Source organism: Euleptes europaea, chromosome 1 (genome assembly GCF_029931775.1).
Source record: "Euleptes europaea isolate rEulEur1 chromosome 1, rEulEur1.hap1, whole genome shotgun sequence".
NCBI lineage: Eukaryota > Metazoa > Chordata > Lepidosauria > Squamata > Sphaerodactylidae > Euleptes > Euleptes europaea.
In genome coordinates this window covers 77,424,344-77,442,258 of record NC_079312.1, presented here as the reverse complement: position 1 = coordinate 77,442,258, position 17,915 = coordinate 77,424,344, and the positions used below count along the sequence as shown (strand labels likewise).

The following is a 17,915-nucleotide window of genomic DNA, read 5'->3' as shown; positions in this document are numbered from 1 at the left end:
TGTTTGCGGTATTCAAGGCTCATTTGTCACTGTAATTCAAACCTTTCCACAACACCACACCCTTGTGAGATACACCATCAGCACCACCCTGTGGGCTTCACAGGCTCCTTTTGCAGCTGTGTTTTGAACCTGGGCACAATTCAGGATTTTAATGTGGTTCTTACTGGACTAACAAAACAAAGTGCAAAAGTACTTGAGGTTGTAACAATAAAAAATAGATGCATTGTGAAATATACACAGATAAAATATACTTTATCCCATATAAAAATGACTGAATAGCATATTATACATAACCCAGACAGTACCAAAGGGAAGAACTAATATCTTCATAACTTTAGCAGGCAGCAACACTAATTGGTGGAACGTGCTGTCAAGTCACAGCCAACTTAGGGCAACCCTGAAGTTTGGTTTTTTTTGCAAGTGATGAAAAAAGGTGGTTTGCCATTGCCTGCCTCTGTGTAGCAACCTGACCAGATTGGGCTAACCTCAGCCACCCAGGTCAGGGTATTGCTAATTAAAAAAGGTAAATATCCCCTGTGCAAGCACCAGGTCATTCCTGACATTCCTCACATCCTGACGTTTCCAAGGCAGACTTTGTGTTTATGGGGTGGTTTGCCAGTGCCTTCCCAAGTCATCTTCCCTTTACCCCCAGCAAGCTGGGTACTCATTTTACCGACCTCGGAAGGATGGAAGGCTGAGTCAACCTTTATAACGATACCCTTTTATACCCCCTGTAATATGGACACCCTTGGACTCTTGTGTCTGTACATTGGGACTGTTGCTGAATGGCAGGGGAGGCATGGAGAGAGACAGCACCACACTCCAAGACACAGGAGCACCCCAGACACCCCACCGGACATCACTGTACGGAGCCAGAAGGGACCTGCGAATGGCACACAGCACCTGGACCCAGAGAAGGGAAGTGGACCTGAACTCCATCTTGGATCTGAATGCAGAGCAGAACAGAGAACTCCAAAATCTGCTCCTGAGCCTCCTTGCCAGAGACTCCCCCCTGGAACAGCTGCCTTCCTGGACACCTTTGCATAACCAAAGACACGGCCAACATATCAAGATCTGCCTGACTTCAGACTCAGAACAACAGCGTTTTCCCCTTCCACACCTTACATTCCTTCTCAAGGCAAGCTAATCCCATCTTCTCCTTCCCCTCTCTGCTCCCAGTTCCTGCCAGCTGTCGATAACACAATCACTGAGTGATTGACAGTCATCAATAATCCCCTCATATTCCGATCACCCTGGCTCCCACCTTTTCATCACTCAATCTTTCTCCAATTTTGAAGCAATCTTACTTTTGTGCCCCACTGCTCACATGCCCTGTGAGTCAGTCTGCCCCAAGGGCAGAATTTGACCATAAAGCAAAGAGCCCTGGCACATGTCAGTAGCTTCTCATTTTGGATCCAGAACACAAGATGCGAGTCCTACACCTGGCATGTAGTCCTTTTCCCCTTCCCTCGTGCATCTGCTATTCTGGAACCTCGTTCTGCAGGAAAGGTGACTATGAACCGCTTGGGAATCACAACCCTTTACTTTCTTAGCTCTGTGTGCGTTGGGAATTGTTTGTTTGTGTGTGTGTGTTTTTACCCTATTTGATTACTTTTAATAAAACCCTTAAAATTCATAAAAGCCTCCTCATTATTGGGTTGCTCTCCATTTGGCTCGCTCACCTAGGGGCAGGTTTAGAAAGATCCCCACGCCAGCCTCTTGCAAAGCTCTATTTAGTCTCCTGCTAATTTCCCCAAATAAAAGGAGACCCCCTCTGTGCTTGGCGTAACACCTTGAGCAGGCTACTTGAAACCCACTTCTGTTGGGATCGAACTCAGGTCATGAGCAGAGCTTGGACTGCAGTACTGCAGCTTACTACTCTGCGCCACAGGGTAAATTCCCTCACATGTACTTAAATAATAGCATATAGAAGCCACTTGGGTTCAGTCTGTCAGGTGGAGGCTGGGATAGGAACCACACTGGTCAAACTTCACCTCACATTACTTCTGATCTAACACCATTTAAATCCTTGGCTATCACATATACCTATAAGAAACACTTGTAAACACTCAATTAGATTGGTAGCAGTACCGTTTCAAAAAAATTCTTCATCAGTGAAAAGATTATTATGGAAGTCTATATTCAAGTTTCAAGTCATGTTGGATTAATGAAATTTCATGGTTTAACTGAAGATGGAATCACTTCATCTTGTACTCTAGTCACACCCAAAATGAAAGGGTTGTTGAAATCCATATTTGCAATCTTTGAGCATGGAGAAGCCACACTGACTTCTTACCTTAGCTAAGTCAACACCACAAAGAAAAGCAGCCTGGGTATTTCACAATACAATTATTTTTATTTTTTTGTCTTCACAGAGGTTTACCTGATTTTATTCCTGAAATGATTTTTCAGCCACTTAAGGCACCAAACGTCGCCTCTTGCACCTCAACTTTGAGGCCAAATGCTACTTCTTCTGAAACAACCAAAAGCGTATAAGGCTGAAGATATGAGTGAAACTCAAGTAGTGGCCAGTGATTTACATCTTGATATAAATGCATCAGAACTAAGAACAAATTGTATAAGCTAAGGTGAAAACACAGAATTACAATGACAATCAGCTGGGAGAGGGCTTATAAAATGGCCTTACATTTTCTACTTTCCCTTGCTGTTGCTTTCTAAGACAGGGCTTGTGTAAAGACCTTTCCCTTTTCCTCCTAAGTTCCTTTGGAGATGGCCAGAGTTGAAACATGGGAATATACACAGAATATGCTCTACTCTGGAACAAAGAGATCTCCTCATATTAGGTGACCCACAGATACCCAACAATTTGTTTTCCTCTTTCACTAGTGTGAAAGAATGATCGCTCTGTAGAATACTTTTGGACACCAGAAATTGATTTCTTAAGGCTATAAAATCCAAAATGAGAATCCACATATTGGTTGCCTAGTCCAGTAATAAAACCATATTCTCAAGCTGTTTCTGTGTCTTGTTAATCCCCTAAGCATTTTCAACACATTCCATAAGCCCATCTGTTCCCTTTGTTACATAAGAAGGTTTTTTAAATTTCTATCATCACTTAATAGTTTCTGGGAAGCAGAGTTCCTGGAGAAATACACAAATTGTCACATCTGCTTCTGCTTAAAAGCAATTTTCTATTTGACACTTACAGAAGAACTCCAAAGGGAAGCATCATTTATGTGCCAAGACAGGAACATCAAGGGAACATGAAGAGGCACACTCGGTGACAGTCCAAGGCTACAAATTCCTTTCCCATGAAGCCCATCCAAGCCTTGTGGTGTTCTGGAGGCACTGCAAAACTTTTTTTAAGGTGTGGGGAAGTTTCCTTTTACAGATAAGGAATAAAAAAGACCTCAGCTAAATACCATCGGCTGTTTTAGAAGGGAAATATAAGAAGATCCCTAGATCAGAGAGGTTATGTCCATGTGGAACAGGGGACATTGAAACCATCGAACATGCACTGATGTGTTGCCCATTCTACCATGAAGTTAGATCAAAGCTTATTTCCCCTCTACTTGGTAAATTCCCTGACGAGTCAGTTGAGCTTTTGGCAAAGAAGCTCCTATTAGAAGACCCTCAGCTTACACTCCACAAACTGCCAAGTTCTTTGCTGTTGCTATTAAAATAAGCAGAGCTTTATTAGAGAATGATTGTTAGAATATCTTACAATTTTATCAATTGTAATGTGATAATTTTAACCAGGGGTTGCTTTTATTGACCTTACACCTTTATATGTATGGGCAGTCTGTGATTCTGCAGTGCAAAACTATTGTGTCTGGAAATTTTGACGTGTTGGCACGTGATTGGTCAGTCGACCATATTAATAAACTTAAACTTAACCTCAGCTAAAGTTAAGCACTTGTAAATATGGGCTTAATTCTTCTGCTGAATCAAAGACTTCAACCCTATACATGTTTTCTTGGGAGTAAGACCCATTGAATAACATGGGATTTACTTCTGAGTAGACCTGTTTAGGCTTGTTCCCTTAAGAATTTAAATTTCACAGGCGCATGCCCAGTAATTTTAATTCTTTTAGTCAGCTGCATGCTTTTATATCATTACTGTAAAATTTTACAATTAGTTACAGATCCATTTTGTGTTTTACTGACTGACTTGAACAACTGTACTGGTAGTATAAAAGTGGGCACATTATCTTTATTGTTTGAATGACCAATAGGAGGGGTGGGTTAAGGTTTGTTCAGATGATTCTTTTATTGTATTTTAAGAACAATCTATGTGCCTGTAATAAAACAAAAAAATTAAGAAATCCTATTAAATTATTAATGCTAGATGAGCAAACTTCATTGAGGAACTCAGCACAGAATTCCGAAGTACATCTTTCTGGTGAAGTAGTTCCAACAAGTTAAGGTCAGAGCCCATACACACATACATATACATACGTGTATGTATTTGTTTATAGCCTACTTTTCTCCCCCCAACCCTGGAGATCCAAATCAGCTTGCAGCATCATTCTCCCCTCTTCCAGCATGGTGTAGTGGTTAAGAGCAGTGGTTTGGAGTGGTGGACTCTGATCTGGAGAACCGGGTTTGATTCCCCACTCCTGTACATGAGTGGCGGACGCTAATCTGGTGAACTGGATTTGTTTCCCCACTCCTACACATGAAGCCAGCTGGGCGACCTTGGGCTAGTCACAGCTGTTTAGAGCTCTCCCCTCTTTAGAGCTCTCCCCTCTCAGCCCCACCTACCTCACAGGGTGTCTATTGTGGGGAGGGGAAGGGAAGGTGATTGTAAGCCGGTTTGAGTCTTCCTTAAGTGGTAGAGAAAGCCGGCATATAAAAACCAACACTCTTCTTCTTCTTCCATTTTGTCCTCACAACAAGCCCATGAGGTACGTGAGTCTGAGACTGGCTAGCCCAAGGTTACCCAGTGCGCTCTCATTTAGCCTTTCAGCCGTGTCTCTGCTTTTCAGAATGTCCAGGGTTTTGCTGCCACACGACTCCCCTTCTGCAAAGCGTGAATGACTCCATCAGATTCTAATAGTATAGTGGCTTTGAGTGCCAAGGCTCCTCTTCAGTAGACTAAAGTGAATGCATCACAGCCACAACCAAAATGGACGTTCCAACTCAATCTTTTTCACTTGCTGTTTCAGGCGTTTTCTTCCTTTGTCACCAAATCCATTTCTATTCAAACTAGGAAGGGGGGGGGAGAGAGAAAACAGGGAGATAAAAAAACGAGTTCCTGGAGGGGACAGTGCCATTATCAATGCACTGGCATGCCAGCCTCAACCTCCCTATCCTCTGTGGTAATGAGTAGCACACAGAGAAAGTTTTCATTGATTTATGAAGAAACAATTAAAGCTGATGAAGTGGATGAAATACAGAATTTAATTTAAAGAAATACATGGAAAGCAGGCATCTGCCTACCTAGGGCTGTATGTTATGTGATAAAATTCCTATACAGAAAGGACCTCAACCTAAGAAAGTGTGCAACATATATATATATATATATATCATTGCAAAATGCACTCTTGGGTTAATCACATGTAACAATCTACTTGCAGGCTGCATGCATGAAATTTCCTACATAAAAATCACTTTCATGCAGAAAATCTGTTTTGTATAAGAAACCCATACGCAGAAGAGTGGAGGGGGCTGGAGGAATCGGCACAAATGAAACTGTCACTGTAAATACCACAAAAAATGAATGCCTCACTAGAACTGCTCCAATCTGTACTATTCTTATTCAGGAATAAAAAGCCATGGAGTTTAAATAGAAAAATACATATAAAGTGCCATAAACTGTAAACAGTGGACATTTATTTAAATTGCTGGATCTCACTGCAATAGACATGGAAGCAGGACTCAATCATTTCCTAATCACTCTGCTTCTATTTGTTGCATAGGAAATTTTGGACATTTATATGCACATGTCCACACCATGGTTGTATATTTTGCCCAAAGAGCTCTTTTTCCTCCCATTTCCCCAGCCTTCCCCCAAATCCTTCTACCCTCTACTCTTATTGTGCCTTTAAAAGAGGATCCTGATTTTGACCCACAGTTAATGTTTGCGGCATTGTTTGGATACACAGTAGATATCCTATTATCTCCCCACAGTATCTTCTACCATGCTTTCACTGGATTTAGTGAGTCCACACCACAGCTTGCTCTGGCCAGCAGCAAAATCTGGTTGGTGAATTGACATCTGCGGAACAATCTGTCTCTAGATTAGACCTAGCACCCAGCACAATAAAAGAGGCCGCACAACAAATTGTTTACAGGAGCATACTGGACAGGATGTTCTTATGATCCTGTGATTTCTGCTTAAATCTTTGCAAGGTGTCCACTAACTGATTTTATTCCTGAATATTTACATTTGTAATGATGACTTGCCTCCTGCTTTAATATTTATCTTTGTGTCTGAATGAGGATTTGTGATATCTGGGTATACATGCATGCTTGTTATTTTAGTATGGGTAGATATGGTTGAAAGGCAGTTAAAACAAACCTCAAATAAATTAATCTTTCTAAATAAATGCTTAAAGAATCTACTGCTGGTGAATTTTTACTGGCCCAGCTGTGAGGTTTGGTTTGCTCAGATAAAGCTTGCTTGTAACTTATTGCCATTCTTTCATATTGGCAATAAATATCACAGAGAGAGAGGGAGGGGGAAAAAGAGAGAGTCCAGTCCCCTAGTCATCTTGGTTTTATGAGCTATTGGAGTAGAACAGGGGTCGGCAAACTCATTAGTCAAAAGAGCCAAATATCAACAGTACAACGATTGAGATTTCTTTTGAGAGCCAAATTTCTGAAACTTAAACTATATAGGTAGGTACACTGTTTATTAACTTAATAAACTTTAATTAAAATTTTAAGTCTTAATTAAACTATAGGTACACTGAATAAAACTTGATATCCTACTTAATAGTGATCTTATTTATTGATAAAAATCAAATTGTTAGTCCCTGCCATTTCCCCCTCCCCGTCTGTGGAGTCCTCATCTGGAGGCCTGGTCTTCCGCCATAAAAGACTATTGGTAGACCTGGCCTCCGGCCGAGTCCCATTGGGAGGCCAGGTCCACCCATTGGCTTTCTTGGCAGTACACCTGGCCTCCGGAGGCCCACAGAAGCCAATTGGTAGACCTGGCCTCTGAAGGGGGATTTTTTCCCCTCCTCGGAATCCAGGTCTACCGCCAAGAAAGCCAGTGGGTAGACATGGCCTCCCAATGGGACTCAGCCGGAGGCCAGGTCTACCAAAGGAAGGCCCCCCCGCCCAACAGCTGATAGGCGGGGGGGCAGGAACCGCCGAGCCGCCCGCCCAGCAATCACGTGGCTAGAGGGGAGGGGAGGCTTTAGCCTCCCAACCACTGAGGGCAAGGGAAAGGGGGACCTGGCCATTCTCCACGGCGGGGGGGGGGGGGGAGAGACAGCGCGCCCGCTCGCCTGCTCTCTCTCTCTCTCTCTCTCAGGCGCGCCGGCTCCGCAGCCCGGCTGCCGGCGCGAGCAGGCGCGAGAGCAGGGGCCTCGAACCAACGGGCCAAAGAGCCGCATGCGGCTCGGGAGCCGCAGTTTGCAGACCCCTGGAGTAGAACGATACTCTCCATTTTCTTTAAGGCAAGGTAACTTCTCATTCCCATCCTTTCCAATACTCACTATAAAACAGACAGGCTCGTACAAGTCTTCAGGAGGTTTACGATGAATGGCACAGTTGCCTCTGAGAAGGAGTTATCATTAAGGTTTAGACTGTAGAGTGTTTTGCTAGTGCTGAGAGTAGCACAAAGTTCTTGGGCACAGGCATGAGTGAGGTAGTTCTCATCAAGACTGTCAATGACAAAAAAGAAGAAACAACTGCAAGCTGGTCATGGGACTAAATCTAAGCACTTTCATCTTTTCTTCAATGCCTTCGTGACAACACAATCAAATGACAATACAGAGCTCTATTGTAGAATTTACTCCCAACCCAATCCATAGCCCTTGGGATACGATTCATGTACAACATGACTCAATTTCGTAGGCCTGTTGTGCCAAGTGACACTGACCATATAGAAAGATCCCCAGCCAGTTACCACAGACACAGTCCACTGCCACATTAGACACTGATTGCTTCATTACTGTTATGCACAGAAGTAACAAAGGTGGGTTGGTGGTCCCATCAATATCTTCAGAAAATTGCCACGTAATTGACGGCCACTTTCAAGCCAATAGGCCACTGAAAGACTACTTTCTGGCACATGACATCCTAACTGAGACATTGTGCTCCTTTCTGTTCAGGTTAGGACTACGGTCAATATCAACAATGGCAAAAAGTACTGGAAACACTCTGCACTGGATTCTTTTCACCAGGAACTTGGAAGGAAAGTGATGTAAGACTCTCTCTAGAAAAGTGACCCACCCCAACTACAGATTACCACGACTCCACACCAAGTAAGAAGTTAAAGGCTCTTTCCAGCACAGAACCAGAGGAGTAACATACCCCACATTCCCCATACAAGAAGAGCCCATGGATTTAGCGAAGAAAAAATAGTGAGTCTGGACTCCAACTAGCTGACTGGGCAGCTTCCACCTGATGAATCAGCATGATCAGTACCATAGATTCCAGAAGGAACACCAGGAGACTATTATGTACATGTACAAAGGTGCAAGCCAAAGACTGACACACACACCCTACACTCATTGAAGGGAAAGGCTTGAGCGGTTACCAAGGCCAGCTCTCAGGCTATAAGACCTCAGCTGAGCTCTGTACCTTAAGGTAAATAATCTCCTACCTTGGAACTGACCCTGGTTTTGATGATCCAGCTCACACTCCACCCTCTTTTCTGCACCCTGAACATCTCGCCACCTGCTCTCAACACCAGCACTCAGCTACTTCTTCCTGCTGACCACTGCCTACCACTGGTTTCCCTCTTGCTGCCAGCCCCTCCAATCCACATCCAGTGCTCCTGGATGTCCGGCAAGCCCACTAGAGCAGGACACAGCCGCCCAATAATCTGAACATGAAGACTGGGAAGACTGCACACACAGTCCCAACAACTCTGCTCCAATGTTACTCACTTCAGGGTATTCACATTACAATCTAATTCCTTCAGAACGGTGCAGAGAATATTCACTCCTGAGTTTCCAAGTTTGTTGCTTCCAAATCTGTGGAGGGAGGAAAAAGAGTCTCAGAGGCACATTGAAAACTTCAGACAAATATATGAAGTTGCAGTCTACATGGCTGGGGTCCTGCCATTCAATGAAAAAACCTCAGATTCCTTGACAGCCTCAAGTTTTCTTTTTAAAAGAGTAAATTTCTAGTCAAAACAGGTAGGAAAAAGCTTGAAAATATGTGGTTACTGATAGTTTAAATATACTTTCAGGTATTTGAGGTGGGAATCCTACACTGTGCACATTTCCTTAGCATTCTTTTGGCCTCTCTACACTTATTGCTTCCTTATGTGCATTCCTTCTGCTCTATCAGAAATTCCAGAATTTTGCAAAAACTCAAAACATTTAATGCATATTGCTTTGAACCTTTGCATGATTTATTCTGATCGACCAGACCGAACGTTCAAAATGCAGGTGTTTGTGTTTTGGTCAAATCTAGATCCATTTACATATATGAAAACTCCTACTGATCAGATCAGAATGAGACTTTTATGAGGAAGATTAGTACCCATTAACCAAATGCACTTTATTTTATTATCTCGTTTCCTATCCAGAAAGAGGATCAAGATCTAGAACACATTAAATGATCAAATCAACTCTCTTTTCTCAGGTCTAGAATGCACCCAGTAATATATATTGCAGTTCAAATCAGACTACTTATTTCACTTAGCAGGTCTAGGGTTTTTCTGGCATCGTTGCACACACTATTCTGAGCAGGAGAACAAGGAGATGGCATACAGATTTGCGTTGAGTCTACAGCCAATGAGGTATTAATACTCAGCTTTGTGGCACCTACCAAATTTTGGCAGATGTATTTCTCATCTTTCCTCCAGTCTATTTTGAAGGTCAAATCCACTTTAGCTGTGGGGTGGCAATGCCTACCATTTAAACAGGAAATTCTCAGGCTAAACGTTTTTTGTACAGGTAGCCAAATAATCTATTAAGAAACTTATGCTGTAACATGAGGGAACCTTGTACCATTTATCACACTTTGGATCACTGGATAGCAGAGTCTGTGTTGTCACTCCTTACATTCCTTTCTGTTTTGCAAGGGTCTAGTGCATTCTCAGTTCCTAACAAGGAGGTGAATTCGGGGAATGTCTCTGCCAGCTATATAACCTCTAGGGCGAGCTTCTGTTTGCAGGTATTAAAGCATAGGATTGGCCAAAGGCACGACCCTTTTGGCATGAGCTGAAGGGCAAGAGCCACAGGGCTCCTAGCCCTTAGACTATGGCTGGTTACCCATGGCCCTTTATGAGGCAGGCTAGTGGATCCAGGACTAATCCAGGATATGGAGTATTATACTGTTTACTCAAATTGTATTTTGGTCTTTTGTAAGCCACTTTGGGTCTTCACTAAGGGGAAGAAAAATGGGGCAAAAATTCCTAAATAAATAAATCCTGTTCCTGGGGAGGGAGAGCTTCATATCAGCTGAGCCCCTAAACCATAATCCTATGCAGACATGCCTGGGTTTAATGCAGTAACGTCAATAAAAAGGGGAGGTGTAGCAATAAATAATTTTAATGTCTTTCTGCACACATTTCACCACCTTTTATTTATGCCTACAAATGTAACAAGATGGAGTCACTTACTCTAAAACTGTACAGTTTTTTATTCCTGGGGCCAAAGCTTTCATGTGATGAGTCTTCAGTCTGCAAAAGGTTAGATCAATGGAGTGATCTTGGATTGTGCTGTGCTGCAAGCAGAATGCCAGAACCCTGCAGTCCAATACTGAGAGCGTCTTGAAAGAAATGTTAATAGTCTGGAAACGATGCATCACGCGCCTTGCAAATTCAGCTTCCTGGCTCTCAAACAGACAGTGGAAAAAATTCAGCAGGCAAGAACCTTCTCGAGGAGGATCCTCAACAGCCACTTCTTCTACTCTCTGCAATAAGAGAGGCTTGACAAGGTCAGATGTCTTACACTCCAAGGCTTCCTCCAGGATGGCTCGCACCTTTTCATTGCTCAGGCCAAATATGAAGCGTACAGTTAATGTCAGATGCTCATTGCCTGGCTTTTCACATACATCTAAGAGCTTCTTCAGGTCCATCTCATTATCATCTGGGGCTCCCTTTTTCTCATCTGGTAGAATATAAAACAGGGAAGCACAAAACTCCTGAAAGCAGAGATGGAGAAAACTGTAGAGGCTGTGGAGGCCAATCCCCCTTCGGAATGTTCTTCTGTCTAGAAACAGGTCTTTGAGATCAGACACAGCCAAATTATGCTTCTTGAGGTCATCTTCTTCAAAGAGGATTTTCTGTTCTAGGATGCCTACTCGTGCTAAGGAACAAAGATTCCTGAAATCATCCAGAAGGGACTTCTTTCTTTTTTTGGAATCATTCTTAAGGAGACTGTGAGAAAACTGCACAAAGACCTTGGTTGTGGTATCCAGTGTGTCTGCAATCTCATTCTCAGTTTCCAGTTCCACTTTAATGACAGAACAGATGATGCAACATACCATGGGGATAAAGCAGATGGTGGACACTGCAGTGGTATTTTCAATTAATCGCAGTGCCATGTTGGCTTTCCCCTCATCTTTAAAGAATTTGAAGAAATATTCCCGGCGACCCTTTTCAGAGAATCCAAGGATTTCAGCGAATCTGGGGAACTTCACATATCTTTGTAGTCTCTCTGCCGCACCGGGCCTTGTGGTGACTAACAGATAGGATTTGGGCAACAGCTCCTTCCTCAGCAGGTTGCTCAGAATACCTTCCATGGTCATCTTTGAAGAAGGATTGGAACAGAAATGACCATCTTCAGGCTGTAAGGAGAAACAAAGCTCATCAAAGCCATCAATGATAAAAAGCAGTTTTTCAGGGAGGGCTAAGATCTCTTTCACTGGAGCAGACATGTCCTGACACTGTTCTATAACAAGGTCAGCCAGACTTTTGGCTTCTTCCATTTGGCTCAGTTCTCGGCAGCGAATGCAGAATACATAGTCAAACATGTCCTGGTAGAGCTCCCCAGCAGCCCAGTCCAGCATGATCTTTTGCACGGTCATTGATTTGCCAATCCCTGCAGGTCCCTGGAGCACTACTGTTCTTGGGGTTACTTTAGATTCATCAGGTTCAAAAAGGTTTTCAATGGCAGTTGATGAATACTCAGAAGTATGTTTTTCCAGGATCTCCAGGTGCCTCCTGCCGGTAGAAGCTAACTCGTGCTCCCTCTGCTTCTGAGGCCGATGGTCCCTAATCATAAGCAGCTCTATGAACCGTGCATTTAAAGGGCTGCTCTCACCAAGCAAACTATTTCTGTCCTCTATCAGCTGGTAGTTTTCCACCACAGTCTCAGCATACTTCCTTTTGTAACCTAGTACAAAGCAAAAAGAAGAGATCCATCATTTGTGATATGGTTGTAACATGGTAGCCTCATGCAAAAGGTCATCACTCCTCTAATGGTTCTACCTCTGCTTAGACTACTGGATCTCTGAGCTAAAGTCTTTTGCCCAGAGCTATCAACACCTATATTTGCAAGCTTACTCCAAAGCAGACACAGTGGTTGCTGCACTGTAAATGAAGTGACCAGCTAAATACGGAAAATGATGAGGCTAGTATTTGTCTCTTCTGCTTCTCATTCCTTATACAACCTGCATCTTTTCAGCATATAGGGGTGTAAGTGCCTACAGAGTCTACATCCGTGTTGGCGAACTTATGGCACGCGTGCCGGACTTGGCACGCCGAGCCCTCTCTGTGGGCATGCGCGGGTAAGTTGAGCAGCCGTCGCGTCTGCCTTCCCTGGACTCCCCGCTGCCCAGCTGGGCGGTGGGGGCTTTGAACTGCTCTGCACTGCCTGCAGGCAGCGCAGAGCAGTTCAAAGCCCCCCCTTCCCTGGACTCCCCGCCGCCCAGCTTAGGGGCTTTGAACAAACATTAATTGTTCAAAAGCATGCCAAATGCAAACTTTTACCTTTCAATAAAAAGTTGTTTGTATCATTGAAAGCTCTGTTATTGTGTTTTTCTTTTAAGGCAAAAGATGTTAATAATGTATGTGTTGTTTTTTCTAAACTAAAACCTCAGTATTCAGGTTAAATTGCCGGGTTGGCACTTTGCGATAAATAAGTGGGTTTTGGGTTGCAGTTTGGGCACTCGGTCTCTAAAAGGTTCGCCATCACTGGCCTATATCACAGTCAGCTGTCACTCAGCAGCATTAGCAGAGCCCCTTCCATTACAAGAGAGCTTTGACTCTTGAAAGCTTATACCTCCAAAATCTTGCTGGTCTCTATGGTGCTACTGGACTCGAATCTAGTTCCATTACAAGGCTTTCAGTGCCATCCTAAGCAGAGTTACCCTCTTCTATGTCCACTAGTCCTGTTATTTCTAATATCCTGTCTATCCCAAGAAAGACATACAAAATATTCCAGCTTTTACAATGCAGTCCTAAGCAGGACTACTAAGACGTATGACCCACTAAGTTCAGTAGGACTTACTCCCATGTAATTGTGCACTATGTCCAGGTTGGCCCAATCTCATCAGATCTCAGAAACTAAGAAGGTTTGGCCTGGTTAGTACTTGGATGGGAGACTACCAAGGAAGACCAGGGTTGCTATGCAGAGGCAAGCAATGGCAAACCACTGCTGTTCATCGCTGGTCTTGAAAGCCCTACAGGGTCACCATAATTTGGCTGCAATGTGATGTCACTCTCCAGTATCACCAAGTGTGCACAGGACTGCAAGTTTTGGACTGGTACAGCAGAGCACTACAAACCCAGGGAGCATTGTGCATTCTTTCCTGAGGTCAGCTTTGTCCACTGTTCTTCTCTTTTTTCCTTCTCAAACACGTTGCACAGATTATTGAGCCCCAAGACTCTTCTTGCCTCTTATGGCTGATTGCAGTGTAATATGAGAAGAGGTCCACTTATTTAAATACTAGACAAACAACTGCAATGGCAATTAAGTGCTCACATACCTTGAACTTGCTTCCCAAACACTGAAAAAGAAATGGAAGAATCCGTTAGGAGTTCTTGTATTGTCAATGGAAAATTCTTGACTCTAATGGCCAACTGAATATAACATAACAAGTGGAGGACCTGCAAGGCAGGGCATCTCATCTCCCTTCCCCCACTATTTCCTCCTTCCTTCCCTGAGAGCCCCATAGCCTCTCATCTTTTCCTGCATCTTCTCTCTTTCCCAACCAAAAGCCAACCTACCTTTATCTGTCCCCTTCCCCCAAGTCTTCAGATTTTCCTCCCCTTGACAGCCTCTACCCAGGAAAACTATGGCCAGGTTGTGTAGTGGCCATTGCCAGACTTGGGCCAGTTGCTTGTTGCTGGCTACTGGGCCCAGTTGTGTGGTGGGGAACCTGCCAAGGACTTGCAGGGGCGCTTTATTTTGCCGTCTCCCCCTCCCCATACCATTTCTTTTTTCTCTCCACCCAGATCCTTACCTTTCCCTGCTTCCTTCTCCTTCCCAGCCCCCAACTAACCAATCTTTTATCTACCACCCATCTTCAGCTATATGTATTGTTTATTTACTTCATTTATGCCCCACCTTTCTTCACAATAGAGTCCCAAATCAGCTTACATAATTTTCCTCTCTTTTATACTCACAACAACCCTGTGAGGTAGGTTAAGAATATGTGATTGCTCAAAGTCACCCAGTAACCTCCCAGGACAGAGCACAGATTCAAAACTGGATGCTTCTAGATCCTAGTCTAAAACTCTAACCACCACACACCATTGGCTTTTGTGGGGTGGCTGATGTTGAACAGTTCCAAGTAGCCAGTCCTGGGTGAGTCATGCAAGTCTTGTTGTATCAATTGGTGGTTGCTGCCAGGACCAGCCCCAAGGAGTCCTCCCTCAAAGGCCAAAACAACCCTGGAAAGTGTCCTGCCCCCTCCCCCTGCCTTTTACTGAACAGAAACCAGGGCTGCCAATTCTGTTGTGGTTTCTTAGTAAGAAGGAATTCATTTATTGAAGATACAGGCACTGCTTCTATTATTGGGGGGGGGGTTAACCCCAATGTTTTGTGGGTTTTTTAAAAAAGATTTTAATGCAAACCTGGAGCTTTTCATGTTTGTAGAAAGATCTTTCTTGTCTGTTCATGGCCCCAAACTTTAATTTAAATATCCACAGATGGGGCCAAGTTGAGAATTAGTTATATTGATACTGATCAAGAATTCCAAATCCTTTGCTGCAAATCTGCATTACTGTCATCTTTGGAAAGGCTTTATATCAAGTATAACCTGGAGCTAAAGTCCATCTCATGTTATCAAGGAGGTGTGGTTAAATGTATTTATTTATTCTGGCTTTCATCTCTGGTGATAAAGCTAGCTTTATTGGAAGGCAGAGAGAGGAAGGAACCAGATGTACAGCTGAATGCTGCCAGGCTCTGGGATGACTGCAAGGAAAGGTGAATTCTTTTCTCTCTCTCTCTCAGCAGAAAAGAGCCACCAGTTACTTAGAGAGGGAGGGAGGTATCAGCCACGTGTGCATTCAGCCGGTTACTACAGTGCTCAGCTAAATGAACATGAGGTGCACAGAATAGTGATGGAGGGGGGGAATGGGGAAAAATGGTAAGAGGGTGAGCAGAGCCTTGGGATGAATAATTTCTAGCAAGACTGAATTTACATCCAATTGTACATCATATCACGTCTACCTATGTGCACATACATACCCTCACTGAGTTTTGAGGCATTGTACTTGAGACCAATGTCCTCAAAGATGGTCACAATCAGGGCAACAGCCTTGTCCTCATAGAACTCAACCAGAAGTTCCACCAGCTCCTCCCGTTTTGCCTTCTCTAGCCGTCCAAGTGGAATATTTTTGCCTCCAGGAGCAGCAGCTGTACGTAGCTTGAATTTCAATTTCTCAAACTCTTCTTGACCAAGGTCTTCCAGAGCATCTAGAAGGAGGTCCTGCACCGTTGCTCCTCTGGATGCCATTGCAGTCAGACTGCAAACAAGAAAGAAAGCCATTTTGAGTGGCAGAACTGCTTTTTCAACTTCCAGCACAGAATAAAGCTATTACTGCATCCTTGGGTTATGAATATTGTCCCAGCCCCAGAAATCTGCACAGATACAACTCAAATGAATACAAAAATGCCTGAATTTACTATCTGTGGCTTAGCAAATTGTTGAAAACAATCCAAAAGCAAGATGGGAAACATATTTTAAGAGATGGACTATTTAGAAAATTGTTTCAATGCAGAAACAGGATCAGCCCACCAGTTTCGCCACTGACATTGCCAGTGGAGTTATATTGTGATAATGCTCTACTAAGAGAAACAGATTCTATAACTTTTGAGAATATGATGGACAAGCGGGGCAATATAAACATATAAACAAGCGGGGCAAAGGATTAAACATGAAAGAATATTCAGCGGCTATTATATCACCAAGGAGCCTCTTGGCGCAGAGTGGTAAGCTGCAGTACTGCAGTCCAAGCTCTGCTCACGACCTGAGTTCGATTCCAACGGAAGTTGGTTTCACATAGCCGGATCAAGGTTGACTCAGCCTTCCATCCTTCCGAGGTCGGTAAAGGGAACTTTGCTGGGGGTAAAGGGAAGATGACTGGGGAAGGCACTGGCAAATCACCCCGCAAACAAAGTCTGCCTAGGAAACTTCGGGATGTGTCATCACCCCATGGGTCAGGAATGACCCGGTGCTTGCACAGGGGACCTTTACCTTTACTTATTAGATCACCAAATGGTCTCAATACTGAAAGAGCAATTAAAAAGAAGGTGGACTTTTAAGAGAAAAGACACATTTTGAACGTCTTATCGGGTAATTCAGGTCGCTTCTTACAGAAAATCTATAAATTGTTGCTACAGTATGAAACTGAAACTGAACAAGTAAAAGACCGTATGATAAAATGGATGGAAAATTTAGGAGCAGTTATAGATATATCTCAGTGGAAGAATGTATGGTTAAAAGAAATTAAGTTTACAAAATGTCAAATGCTCAGAGAAAACTGGTATAAAATGTACTTTAGATGGTAGTATATAACACCTAAAGATATTGCAAAGGCCTGTAAGGGATTTGATGGAAAGTACTGGAAATGTCAAAGCACAGGTGCAACGATTTATCATATGTGGTGGTCTTGCAAGAAAGCAAGAAAATATTGGAAAATTATACATCATGAAATGCAAAGAATATTGAAATTTAAACTTGTGTTAGATCCAAAAAGTATGTTGGTAAATATTTTGCCAGATAATATGTCAAAAATATATAATGAACTATTTAAGTATATGGTGACACCAGCAAGAGTGGAGTATGCAAGAAAGTGGAAAGCAGAAGACTACCCAGATGTAACTGAATGGGGGGGGGGAAGTAGCAGAATATGCATCTATGGACAAGTTAACGTCTAGTGAATAAAAGATCAACCTCTGATTTTTATGAAAAATGGAAAATATTTCTTGAGTATGTAGTCATTAACTGATAAAAATAATAGAATTTAAGTAAAGATATGCTATCGGATATGCAACTATAATATTCAAAGAAGGTACAGTAGAACAGAAGTTACAGAGTAAGTTCCACTATAATGTAAGAATCTGATGTGTATGTTTGTGTGCTTTGTAATATATATATATATTTAAAAAAAAACATTTTTACAAATGCCAGAATTTTTCTATGATGGAAAGAAAGCTCCCATTTCACCTATGAAGATGTTTTGCTTTCCCTTTCTTATCTTGAGCACACTGCTGAGGCCCACCCAGGCCCAATCCTGCTGGGGGCATTATCATGATCGGAGGTCGTTGAATGCTTCCCTCACAAAATGCCGGAGTAAATGCTTTGAATGGCTGGGTTTTTAACCGCTTCTTGATTTTAACCAAGTTTGCGTTTCATGATTTTATCTTATTCCAC

The 17,915-nt window shown here is 43.0% G+C and overlaps 1 protein-coding gene across 1 annotated transcript; it reads right to left on the bottom strand.

Annotated features, from left to right (window-relative positions):
* Nucleotides 1-5,071: 5,071 nt before the first annotated feature.
* LOC130487635 (NACHT, LRR and PYD domains-containing protein 3-like) lies at nt 5,072-16,001 on the bottom strand. Its single transcript, XM_056861136.1, has 6 exons — nt 15,728-16,001; nt 14,022-14,042; nt 10,711-12,427; nt 9,026-9,112; nt 7,628-7,795; nt 5,072-5,168 (listed from the first exon to the last, which is right to left on the bottom strand). Exons 1-6 carry the CDS (start codon nt 15,993-15,995, stop codon nt 5,072-5,074), a joined length of 2,358 nt encoding a protein of 785 aa, XP_056717114.1. The 5' UTR covers nt 15,996-16,001.
* Nucleotides 16,002-17,915: the final 1,914 nt, after the last annotated feature.

Coding starts and splice junctions, on each gene's coding strand:
- LOC130487635 (XM_056861136.1), bottom strand. CDS start 15,995: ATGGCATCCAGAGGAGCAACGGTGCAGGACCTCCTTCTAGATGCTCTG. Junction 14,043..15,727: donor TGCCTCAAAACTCAGTGAGG/GTATGTATGTGC, acceptor TTTCTTTTTCAG/TGTTTGGGAAGCAAGTTCAA. Junction 5,169..7,627: donor ACGAGCCTGTCTGTTTTATA/GTGAGTATTGGA, acceptor CCCCCTTCCTAG/TTTGAATAGAAATGGATTTG.